Here is a 12,748-nt window from a genome sequence, read left to right on the forward strand (position 1 = left end):
CAGCCAGGGAGACCAAGCGAGTGGCAGAGCCTGCCTCTCTACTTTGGGAAAGCTTTTCTCTTTGGCTTTTCTGAATGGGTCTCTACGGCAGGCTTTTAGGAAACACATTTGTCATCAGTTCTCACGTTCACAGACTTCTGTGTGCCAGCAGCTGTGTTGAATGCAGAGGGAGAAGCTGGACACAGAGAGCTGGACACAGGGATGCAGGACAGAAAGGGTGGCACTGGGAGAGGAGGTAGGCACAAGGAGAGCTGCTCTGCCTTCTTCAGAGCGGATCCTTTGACTCCGGGATCCAGGCAGGCCTCACGCAAGCAGGACTGGAAGTGTGCCGAGTGAGAAGCAGGAGGATTGCTGATAGAGAGGATATGGGGTTGGCTCTGGCAAAGCCTATAAAATGGCATCTCAGAACCTGTCACTTGGAGGACAGAATCTTGAGGCTTAGTAAATGGACCGTTTCCTTATAAAGACCTTTGGTTAAGGTTGAACTCCTTCACAGATATGCTCACCAGTAACTGTTGAGTACTCCCTTGTAGGGAGCCTGTTTTTGTCCCTGTACACAAGTATGTGGGAGATGAGCAGTGAACGCACGCACACACATACACACGTGAGTGTGCGCGCATACACACACAGACACACACACACACACACACACTTCCTTCTCATTTTCCTTACATGGCTTTCTTTAAAGGCTAAACTTACTATTTTAGTAAGGCTTCTTTAATTTTGCCTCTCCTCATCCCCAGTTATGAATTTATGCTACCTCTATATTTGAGCAATTTTGTAAATCTATTATGGTGTTGCCCATGACCTATACATGTGAACAAATTTTTACAGTAAACAACTTAAATCAACTTTGCAAGAAGGTAGGCTATATATAAAAGTTTAAAGCAAATAGAGAAGCATGGAGAATCCCCTAGCAGGTCTGTGCTGGCATCTGAATCTGTCCTCCTTGTGCCGGGGAGAGTGGGCTTGCGCTGTTCTTCCTAGTGGTGTGTGGCATAAACAGTGACCTGTGCTTTTCCGGGAGAGGTGTCATCCGTGGTGATAGACAGGCTTCCTGGTCCCATGCACAAATCCCCAAGTAAGAAAGGTCTATTTGGGCACATGGTTTTCAGAAGTTTTAGTCCATAGTAAGCTGGTCCTCGGCTTCTAGACCTGTGGTGAGGCAGTCTACAGTGGAGGAAAGGCATGCTTGAACAAGGCTATTCACCTCATGGCTGCCAGGGATAAGGTGTGCCCTTGAACGGTATGCTGTCATGACCATGACCTTCTTCCTCTAACTTGCTCACCTTTATCAGCATCTCCAGTGCTCCCTGAGGACTCCATTGCACTATGACTCTAATAAGGATGGATGTGCTAGAGACAGACCTGTCCCCATCCAGTCACCTCCCCAAGGTTCATCGGCTGGCAGCTAAGCGCCAAGTCTATGAGCCTGAAGGGGACATTTCATATCCAAACCATATCACTGATCCATTTGGTTGTTTAATTTTGCTCTCATTGGTTAATTGCCAAAAATATGTTGGCTATGAAATGACTAGGTTCATGGCTCCCTTGACTGGAGACTAGAAATCATAGAAATACTTCCTCATAACATGGCTATCAACGGAAAATAATAACGGGTATACAGTGCCTAACAGAGCTTGGCGGGTAAACAGTATTATTATTATCCACTTGGTGAGTTAAACACTGGAAAATACCGCCTAGATCATGAGACCACAGCGACAGCTCCTGCCTCTCTGTTTTGCTAAGGAAGAGTGATTGGTTAGTGAGAACATAGTTTCAGACTGTCTAGAGAGGGACCATAAGACCAGACATAAAATCTAATAATGCCTTTTTCATAGAAAAATATAGCAGGTGGTTCATGCTATTCAATATTGCTCAAATTCTTCTTGTATTAGCAATATAGTGGTCACCAAAGACAAAATTATTACTACTAAATAAGTAAAGTAAAAAAAAAAGAAAAGAAATCGTACCCTAGAAAAATACATTAGCCCGGGACAACTGGAAGGGGCTGTGGCTACTTCTGCCCTCACAGTGTCCTAGGAGCCGGGGAAGGGAAGTTTTGCAGCTGATATCAGAAACCCGTGAATTTTACTACTGATGACCCAGATTCAAAAATAATCAGGTAATCCAAAGCAATTTTTTTTTGCCACTGAATATAAACTTCTTGCATAAAATATCAATTATAACAACCCTGATTACTACCGCAGTTGTACCATGATCCTCTTAATTTTTCTTTCACAGCAATCAATCGATCTGCTACTTAATTCATATTTATTTAGATTACAGCCATACAGATGCCTTTTGGGTGCCGCCAGGAAAATTAAAATGTACATAGAGAGTATAATGTATGTAAAAATGCTTTGACAACCATGAAGTGCTCTGCCGAAGATTAGATTACTATCATTATTTTCTTTTAAGTCTTACTACAAGTAGATAAATTTTAACATCATTAATTTTAAAACCATTTCCATGAAAAACTTTAGTAGCTTGCTCAGTATCTTAGTTGTTGTTTTTTTTTTTTTTTTAAACAGGAGCTCACTCAGTAGCCCAAGCTTGGTTGAAACTTGGGGTGATCCTCCTGCCTCAGCCTCTCTAGTACTAGGATTTCAGACATGCTGCTGTGTCCTTTAAGGGTTTCCTTCAGTTCTTATCTGTGTCCATTCCAAATCATGCCTTATTTCACACCATCACAAACGCTATCCTTCAATTCTAGAAAATTTAGATGAGTTCATAGCCCATTTTTTCAGCCCCCTCATCTAAGACAAAAAGTTCTATTAGCGAATAACAACAAATTAAGAAATATATTAAAGTTCACCAGTAGCTTCAAAACCTTACATGTGTGCATACATGTGTGTTTATATAGACTTTGATCATACTAAAATCCCTTATACATATAGACTTTGATCATGCTAAAATCTCTTGTACAGACAAAATATAAATAACATGTACTTTGCCTTTGTGAGTTTTTCATAAAATATATAGTAAAACCACCAACCTCTGCCAATTGGTAAAACCTGTGTGTTTGAGGTTTTTTGTGGAATTGAAGATACATTTTAAAGAAGAAAGCTGTAGAGATTCCTAATTCCAGGATTTGTCTAGGGCACGAGGGAGGCACACTAACATCTAGAAGCAAGTCAGAGGGTAGTTGGAACTTACCAGGGCCTTTGTCCATCCATGTTCAGGCAGGACCTTGTCTCCTGCGTTCAGGTAGGTCATGCCTAGGGAACAGTGCGGTTCTCTACACAGGATTCCTGCCCAGCACATGCTGCCTGCTAAAGAGTTCCTTGAAGGGTCTCTATTAAAAACAGTTCCCACTTTCTTCTCAGTTCCCACCCTCTTTTTTGTCACATACATATCACGCACCATCTGTGGAGGCCTCTACTGTCACATTCTTTAGGTCAAGGTCACACAGGAAATGCAGACCAGGTGTTAGCCTGTGTTCCTCTCCATCTGCATCTGTGCTTGACATTTCACCATTGTCTCTTTTCAGGGAATTTGCTCCACGCTGTTCTGTGTGCAAGGAGCCTATCATGCCTGCCCCAGGCCAGGAGGAAACTGTCCGCATCGTGGCTCTGGACCGTGATTTCCACGTGCACTGCTACCGCTGTGAGGTCAGTGGCATCCCAAAGTCAGAGCAATCCTGAAACCTGGAGACCCCAGTGCCTAACAAAGACCCTAACGTTAACAGACAGGATCCAGCTCTGATACAGACAGTTAACGCAGTGACATCACACCGGTCACCCCACTCCACACGGTCCCTCTCTCTGTACAAATGTTTCGAATTCTTACCCCTCCAAATGTAGCTATGAGACCGAAACACAAAATTGTAAACTATTACAGTAGAGGAAGGGTGAGGATGATGATGATGATTGATGATGAATCTTTAGCTTATGTTGTAGTTAACTGCTTCTTTGGGCAGAGGGACCATTATCATCCAGTGAGAAGGACAAAAATTCATTCACTTCAGGGTTGCAGGAAGAGATTTATTTATATAGCAGTTGGCTTCCAAGCATCGCTTAAGAGGTCACCACTGTTAAGAGCTATGTGAGAGTCAGGGCAGGGTGCTGTAGAATCCATAAGCCAGACCCAGAATCAGCCTAGAAGTGAGAAGAGGGGCTTAGCTAACACTGTGGGGGGATAGGCAGCCATAATACAGCAAAGGGCAGAGGTCCTTCCCCTCATCATTTGGGTCTTAAAGGACACTACATTGAGAAGGTGGTTTGAAAATATTTTACCGTCTTCTGTGAGCTACCCAGGCCCCTCCTTCCACTTTTCTCTGACATTACTCGCTCATATGGATACAGCCCTTTCCAGCCCTTCGCCTATCCATGTGGAATGCAGGCTTCCTCATTCGTTCCCTTGTCCTCACAGCCCAACAGAATGCCCGAGGTTGTGGAGTGTCAAGGCTCTGAGGCCCCCAGAGAATCTGTCCACTCCATTCACTTCCTTGTCTTTAACTGACCACCTGTTTTTGCACTGTGCTCTGTTCCTCCATAAAGCCCAGGTTATATGCCCCTCGCCAAGCTTAACACAAAGAAATACTATAACTATTGTGAGGTCTAAGACCAGGGAGGAAATGAGAACAACAGTGTTCAGCCGTCGTCTTTCAGTGCCCCAGTGATGAGGCCACTGAGTATAGAGATCTTTTAGAGGACATTTGACAGCAGATACTGAGGCTCCAAGAACCCTCCCCCAACACACACAGACACACACACACACAGAGACTTAAAACTGTGCCATCTATGAATGATGTCATTGTGATTTGAAATCATTCTTTTGTTTAGTTCCGCTACTCAGTTCCTGCAGACATCTCACAGTCCAATATATCACTGGTTCTTTTTGGCAAAGCCAAACTTCCTGTGGATCACAACTGTGTCTGCTACGGTCCTTTGGGTCAGCCCTATTTATACGAGGAGTTTATTCTTTGTCGGCTGTAGTCATGGCTTCATTCATCTCCTTGCTCCTCTTGGAGAGCAGAGCGTGGAGCTTTGCAGCCGTCGTGGCCTGTGACAACATCTTCTAAAGTGAACTGGGCACATAGTGCTAAGTAGGACTCTGTTGATTTTCCAAGCAAACCCGCGTTGCTTCTAAAGGCCAGGACTGCCATTCAGTGCTACCTGATGCTTTACAGAGTGGACCTTCCCTCGTACCAACACTAGTGCGATCCTTTGCACGTAGGCAACCCTGCATTTGGTACAAAGTACGTTCATATCCCTTCTCAACTTTGGCCAACCCAAAAGCTTGATAAGGCACAAATTGCCTTAATTATTTTCAGGATGGCGTTCAGTCTTGTGTGTAGCCTGTACAGACAGTGACAAACGTAACAGTGGCACATGGGGAGCTTGTCTCCGGTTATGTGATCTGTCCCTCTCCAAAATGCTAGCCCTTTTGGAAAGTATGACAAAGTCTTAGTCCTCCCAGCCCTCGCATTTTTGTGCCGTTGCTACAATTGAGTAAATAATGCAGAAGCCATTGGTAGCCTTGCTACATGACAGAAATCACCTTTCTTTGATTTAAATAGCAATAATAGACTCCCATTCTTGCCCCTGTTCATTCTTTTGATGAAGGGTAGTGTGCATTAGGGACCATGCTTTTCCTTGCTGTTGTTGAGGAGAGCACATTAACCCCTGGGAGCCGAGAGCTAGAGACTCTTTCCTCCTTTTACTATGTTTTTTTATTCAGTGACTAGAAAAGTCATTTTACACTATTTGAATTTGCTTCTCTTGTTTGGACATTGAGTCTCTATAGTCCTTGCTGGCCGAGAACTTGCTATGTAGACCAGGCTGGCCTCAACCTCACAGAGGGCCACGTGCCTCTACTTCCTGCATGCTGGGATCAGAAGCATGCACTACCACTCCTGGCTCCCATTTGCCCTTATGTGATTAACCTCTAAATCAGTGTCCTTCATGATCTGCTATGTCACGTACTGAGGGTGCAGGACAGCGGGCACAAGACGGAAGTCGTGTCAAGATGGCTCAGGAAGCTGGACTTGTGCCCGTGCCTCACAGTTTCAATCCCATCCCTTCTGCCTCCGTTTCTCTAGGATTGTGGTGGTCTTCTGTCTGAAGGAGACAACCAAGGCTGCTACCCTTTGGATGGACACATCCTCTGCAAGACCTGCAACTCCGCCCGCATCAGGGTGTTGACCGCCAAGGCAAGCACTGACCTGTAGAGTTGGTCGCCCGCTTCGCTGCCCAGCGTGCGGCACCGAGAACGAAACACAAGACAAAGATAAGAGAAGAAATAGAAAAATAGAGGCAAAGCTCTCAATCCCTGGGATGGTCTCTGTTCTTCATCTGCTGTTAACCGTTTCTTTAGAAGCACATACAGGATGAGATTTGTTTAAGTTCCTACCAAATACTCATTTCACATTTAATCATGTAAAGCCTTGATGAGCCTTTGTTGTAAGGACCTCCACATTTTTGCACAAGATTACGCTCCATCCCATTCACTTCTGCATTCCTGTAACTTTTAATCCCCGTGTTTGTCTCACTTTCCATCTGGCTGAATAGGTTTTTAGTGTGGTATTTGCTGTCACATGATGTTTCCTGGGTGGATATGCCAGCCTGCAGGTGCCTTTAGCTTGACATCTCCTCCTGTCCCCTTTCCCTCTGGCCGTGGCCATGGAAGTCAAGCCATTCTGTTGCCAGGGGTTGGAAAGGTGGATTTCCCCATGGCACTGTACCACTCGTGTCTCTTGGTAAAAGTAAAGGTGGGGGGAGTGCGCATTCTCTGCTAGGCTATAAAGAATGTACTTGAAAAAATACATAAATTTACAGGAGCCCAAATTTACTTTGCCATTATCCAAATTCAAGGTGTGCAGTGCCCAGTGGTTGACGCTCATTCGAATGCATTTTTTTAGCCTATATCTAATAAGTGATAGGACCACCATTCACTACTGAGTTAAAGAGACCACATGGGAAATGCTAGCCAAAGGACTGCTTGAAAGCAATTTCAAAGCGTTTGAAAAGCCCAGTTTATTTTCAACGATTCTACCTTGAGCTTTTCGTCTCCATGCTATCTGGACATAAGACAGACAGACTTGCTTTTGGTACATTTCCAATTCTGTCTGACACTTCATCCTTACAAGGACTGTGAATTTTCCCCTACCACACACACGTGGTTCCTACAATTAACATTTATCTACAGAGAGATATGTATTAAGAGAAATCAAATTCTTCTCTTTCTTTCATTTTATAATAACCCAAATCTATTTTTTTTTGAAAACTGCAAATTTGGACCCATAAAACGAAGTTACATAACCATGTTTCCTCTTCTTTGAAAAAGAAGGAAAAGCTGGGCAAAGATTGCGAAACCAGAGTTTTATTATTCTGACAATCCTTCTGTAGCTCAAGTACATATTGCAGGAGACATTTTCCTATCTTCAGCGTGACATTTACACCACACTTTCAAAGACAATCCCTGAAAACAAAATTGTCTTCCTGAGCTGAAAATATGCAGAATGCCTGACTAGAGTCTTTATGCGAACTCTTATTAGCCAGCGAAACGCTTGCTTGCCAACTGGAGCCAGTTTGCTCGGTGGAGAGGAGACACTTCGCTTAGCAATAGCAGCTGGCCATTTTGTGAACTCACGGTTCTCTATCTTGGGATGAGATTTCCCAATCCTTTCTTTAAATCTTCTACAAATATATACTTTAAATTATGGAATACTTTAAATATACAGAAGGGTATAAATAATAATATAATGAATCCCTCTGTAGCTAACACCCAGTCCTAGACATAGAGAAATATAGCCGCCTTAAATCCCAATATACCTTTTTATTTCTTTATGCGGTCGGTGCTGGGAGTTGAGCTGGGGCCTCAAGTGTTGGCAAGCACCATCCCACTCCTGGATCCCCGGCCCTTCTGTGTCTTTTTATTTTTTTTTTTAAATCTTTATGACATGATGATCTTCTAGTCTGACAGTTTTAATTTTAACATTTAGAGCCAAAAAATTTTTAATTGCTTGTGCATGTTTCAAATTGCAAACCCATGCCTCAGGAATTCTTTGTAAAGTTGATTTTACTTGAATAGAAGTCATCAGAAAAGTGATTAAAAGAAACCCTTAAGCTTTTGTCACTCAGCTCGTCTGGGTCAATGTGGGGCTTCTTTAACTTTTTTCACTAAGCAGTTTGCATGCTAGAACCCCTAAAGCTGGATTTCAGGGGGCACCCTCTACTGCCTGCTCTTACCTGCTTCTCTTCTCTGGAGATGCACGAAGGGCAGCTTGTGGATTTCAGGATATGGTGGGTGGTGGCTCTATCCCTGAATTCCTGTGTTCCAGTTGAGAGGCTCAGCTGTGCCATTGACCTTGGAGAACTCTGACTGTCGGACAGTCGAGGTGGCAATACAGTCCACTTGAACTGACCAAAATCTTCAACATGAAATTCAGGAAACTGTCTTGATGCCAAAAGTAGGGTCCAGTTTAATGAGGGCAGGAATTATATCTAGAAAGGCAGTAATATTGCTATAAGTTTAGACACCAGAGGAAGAATTTATGTACTATTTATACTATAGAGCAATAACATCATGTGTGTATTACATTTAACTACTTCCCGAACCAGATGCTTCCATGCAATAGTTGCAAGGATTGCCACCACCGTTTCTCCCCTGAGGTCTTAGGACAGAGCTCTGCCTGCTTACAGCCATCCCCGTGCCTTCTCACCATGTAACCTCAGAGTAGCTTTACCAAAGAGTTTTAAAGTGAATTTCTTTTTAATATAGACATATACTTTTATAATAACGAACGTGCACGTACACATATACAGAAATATTAAGAATTAGATGTTTTTCTTTCACAAGGTCTAACCATGTAAAGGATCCTACAACTTCACTCTGCAATTTCTTTAATATATGATTTGCCTTGCTTTCATATTTTTTTACTCTGCATTTGATTTCAGCAATACCAAGTCATTCTACTCGTTACTCTGTTAGCTACGTAAAGTTTTGCCTACTGTAGAGATATAAAGATCGTATTACTTTAATGATTATACACAGTCTTTTGATATATTGCCTTACTATCATTTAAATACATAAATAGAAAAAATATGTCTGTAACTGAAAACTTGTAAAATGCTATCTGAATTGTTTAAATATCGAGAGCACAAACACTTTGTTCTTCTTTATAAAGTGTGATATGTAGGACAGGGGGAAAAAAGACCCACTGTCATGGGCTCTGCAGAGAACATTTCAAAATAAGATTCTATTTCTAGAGTGGTGGGGATGGCTCTCTAAGCCTTGCATCAAACAGACAAGTGCTCTCCCATAGCTAAGCCTCCCATCCAGAACAAGATTTTGCAACTGTTTGGAATCCCATCTCAGACTGGCTCAATATGGAGCTGGGCAAACAAAATCGCCTTTAAAACTCATAAATAAGTCGTCCCGAGTCCTAACTCAAGGCCTCCACGTTAATGAAACATTGCCATCTCTGCAGCTCAAAGATGTGGGTTTTTTCCCCCTGTCACCAGCACATTGTCGTCCCTGTTGGAATGACTTCTATGATCAAAATGACAACATGGGTTATATGCTGATTAATGAAATGGACTTAAAAACACTAATTGTTTTCTATGGGAAAATCTGCAGATATGTCTATGGTAAGCTGTTAAAAACATACGGACCTTAATGACGATGAACAGCTATTTTGTATTAGGGTCCAGGGGAGGGGGAGCACACTCTGTATGTGGCTGCAATAGAGCATTGGTACACCAGAGACAGGCCTCCGCCAACACAACCGTCAACCATCTTCCTACTTACTACAAATCCTATTAATGTGAACCAGTCGGGAAGAACAGTGTTATTTCTATTTGATATGGTTTGGGCTTCTTCTGTCAGCTCTGTGTCGGTTGCCCCCTGATCCTTCCATTATCAAGTTTTGAAGGGTGTTGGGCAAATTATGGCAGCTGCTAAGGAGATCAGGGAAACACTGATGCCACCTCCCAGCCTCTCACCATCCCTCTTGGCTTGGAAAGGCATATTTTTTTATATATACATGTCTAGAAATATTGCCATTCTACCTTAGTATTTCACATTTGTAGTTTAAACAAGTGATTGTCCATCTGTTGCCTCGAGCTACAGTACATGTGTGTTATGAATGAAATATGACAGCATGTTCCATACCCCTGCTTCAGCCATCTGTAGACAACCAGCAACCGAAAAAGATACCTCTGCAAAATGTGCCTTGAGTCCTGTCCTGGGATGGCTCTTTGGGTGCACTTTCCTGAGAGACAATCAGAAGCCACCCATAAGTGTGCCTTATTCTTAAATAATCTGTTTACACTACTATGACTGTTGCTCAGTATAGAAATACTAAATCCCAGAGCTTCATGATATCACACACAGACACGAGGCAGGGGGAATGGAGAGAGAAAACTGTAGCACTTCCGTCTTAGGGTACTGTCTTCCATTTGGAGGGACCTCATGGGTGTCTGTGAGAGCGTGCTCCCTGCCAAAGAGCTATGTTGGGTGTCCTAAGTGCTTGTGATTGGATCTTCCTCTTGTTTTGCTAGAATAATAATACCCATTCACCACATACACCTTTAAATTGGATTGTTTATTTGAATTAATAAGGAGCAGTCTTGATTATTGAGCAAGTTATAATTGTGGGACAACCATGAATATTTCCAGACAAGTGATTTAGTTGACTGATAATTGGAATGGACGTGCTTGTGGTGCGGTTGGTTTGGTTGGCATAGCTGTATTTCAGATCTTTTACGATTAACCTGGCCAAAGCTGCTGTGATTAATGCAATTGTTTAGGCCTTGCTTTCTCCTCTTCTCTCCTTTCTCACCTCCCTCCCTCCGCTTATTCCTTCTTTCCATTGTACCTACTGTTGCTGCCCTATTTGGCCCGTCTCGTTAGTTAGGATACTATACCATTACAATTGCATTAAAGGAGAAAGGCTACCAGAACATATGCTTACCATCCAGACAAAACTTGTTTTACGGGTGCGTACTCTTTCAGTTGCGTCTGTTCCTAGAGGGAGCTGCCGTCTTTCCACTGTAATTTAATCAGTCCTTATCGAGGACTTCGGTAGTAGAGTCCTTTAAAACTGAACCAGTGTTTTCACTCATGTGTATGCAAAGAGATCTCTCTAAAGCTAGACTAGGATTTCTTTTTAACACAAGCACATACATGTTGACCACAAAATACTTGTATTTTTAGTGGTAGAACATCATGTTGTCCCTTTGACATGACTTGATAATTTTCCTTGTGGTAAGGGGAAGCTACTAACTTTGAACATTGCAGCGCTTAGCCCATGGTCCATATTAAATAATAATAATTGACTCTATTTGCAAGGGATAGTTTAACACTAGGATTTTCCTTAGAATGTAGATTGTTTTGCAGGCATATTTTCCCTTAGCACAGAGGAGAAAGATACTAATTTACTTTTCTGTTCTAATTTTTCCTTTTTTATGCAAAAATTTGAGACAATATTTTAGTTAGCCACCATGCGGATGACTAATTGTGGAGAGCTATGTAAAAGACACACTTTTATCCACGTGATAAATCTTTGCTCCAATCTTTGCTCTTTGTTTCTTCTGATTGTTGTTTCTTTTATAGCAGTATCTAAGCTGAATGATAAGTATCTTTACTGCTAGCATTTGTTAAAAATTAGCATACAACGAATATTAAAATTCTTTTATAATATTTAGAGTAAATGGCTAAGTTAAGTTTTCCAAGCTACCCATCCACTTAGAAGCAAGCTAAAACTCCCTTTACCAAACTCGGATAGCCATCTTCTGTGCTCCAGTCGAATATTGTTTAAATGGCCACAAATGCACTCTATGAACTTGTCTTTGAACAGAACTTCTAAATTCAGTTCTCAATCCGAGAAGCAGAATGTTCTGCCAAGAATACGGATATCACCATGTCACCCCGTGCTCTACCCGAACGCTGGGGGGGGCGGGGGGGGGTTCTTATGGAACACAGACACTCAGATGCTGTGCCTGGGTGAGCAGTGTCAGTGTCCTTATAAAGATCTGCATCCTCTTGCTTTCATGCCCGAGACCATAACATTTATTCCTGGGTACGGCCAATGTGGAATACTACTCAGAGCAACCCAGCCTAGTTGGAAAACCACATAAAACCATTGTAGATTCCAGACTTTTCCCCCTCTTCTCTGTGGTTTGACTCACGGAGTCCTTCAGCTTCTCATTGATTGGCAGGGACAGTGCCTGTCACTCTCCTGCCACCAGTGTCCACATTACCCCCAATGTTTCCTAATTCTATTCTCATCCATTCTGTGACTCAGCGATGGCTGTCCGTCGGGGTGGGAGAAAGCACTTTTCTTGGGGTGGAAAGGAAAAGGAATAGGAATCCTTCAAAGGTAAACAACGACCTCCCTGGAAAGGAAGTCCCCTGTAATGGTGGGGCCACGTGTACAAAACAGCCCTCTTATTTTCTGTGCTGGTTGGTTTGTTTGTTTAGCTTGTTTCACTGTTGCTTTTGATGCTGACAGAATCAAAGTCATTGAGAAGACAGGAAGTGAGCTAAGGGAGATTCCATCCACAAGAGTCCTGCTGTCTGGCAGGACATAAAGTGTCTTGTGTCCTTTTCCTTTATGCTTGTCTTCTCAAAGATCTCACTTGTCTGTGTTCCCATTAAGAATAGAGAAAAAGCTTCTTGACACTTGGTAAGGTCTGCATCAATTCTAGTCTTTGATTTTGAAACTCTTCCATTCATTTCTAACATTTGTGTCTCAAGCAAGCAGCTTCCCTTTGTGATCAATTTATCCTGTTTTGTTCTC

The 12,748-nt window shown here is 42.6% G+C and overlaps 1 protein-coding gene across 2 annotated transcripts in view; it reads left to right on the top strand.

Annotated features, from left to right (window-relative positions):
* LOC121464860 (LIM domain containing preferred translocation partner in lipoma) overlaps window positions 1-11,857 on the top strand; it is a 601,897-nt gene extending 590,040 nt beyond the window's left edge. For both annotated transcript variants that reach the window (XM_041677943.1, XM_041677944.1), the window contains exons 11-12: window positions 3,494-3,614; window positions 6,047-11,857. In XM_041677943.1, the coding sequence (XP_041533877.1) occupies window positions 3,494-3,614; window positions 6,047-6,175 (250 nt within the window). In that variant the 3' untranslated portion in view covers window positions 6,176-11,857. The remainder of the gene's footprint in view (window positions 1-3,493; window positions 3,615-6,046) is intronic.
* The last annotated feature ends 891 nt before the right edge of the window (window positions 11,858-12,748 follow it).

Source organism: Microtus oregoni, unplaced genomic scaffold, assembly GCF_018167655.1.
Source record: "Microtus oregoni isolate MIOR12 unplaced genomic scaffold, Mior012 000029F_ref0000214, whole genome shotgun sequence".
Taxonomy (NCBI): domain Eukaryota; kingdom Metazoa; phylum Chordata; class Mammalia; order Rodentia; family Cricetidae; genus Microtus; species Microtus oregoni.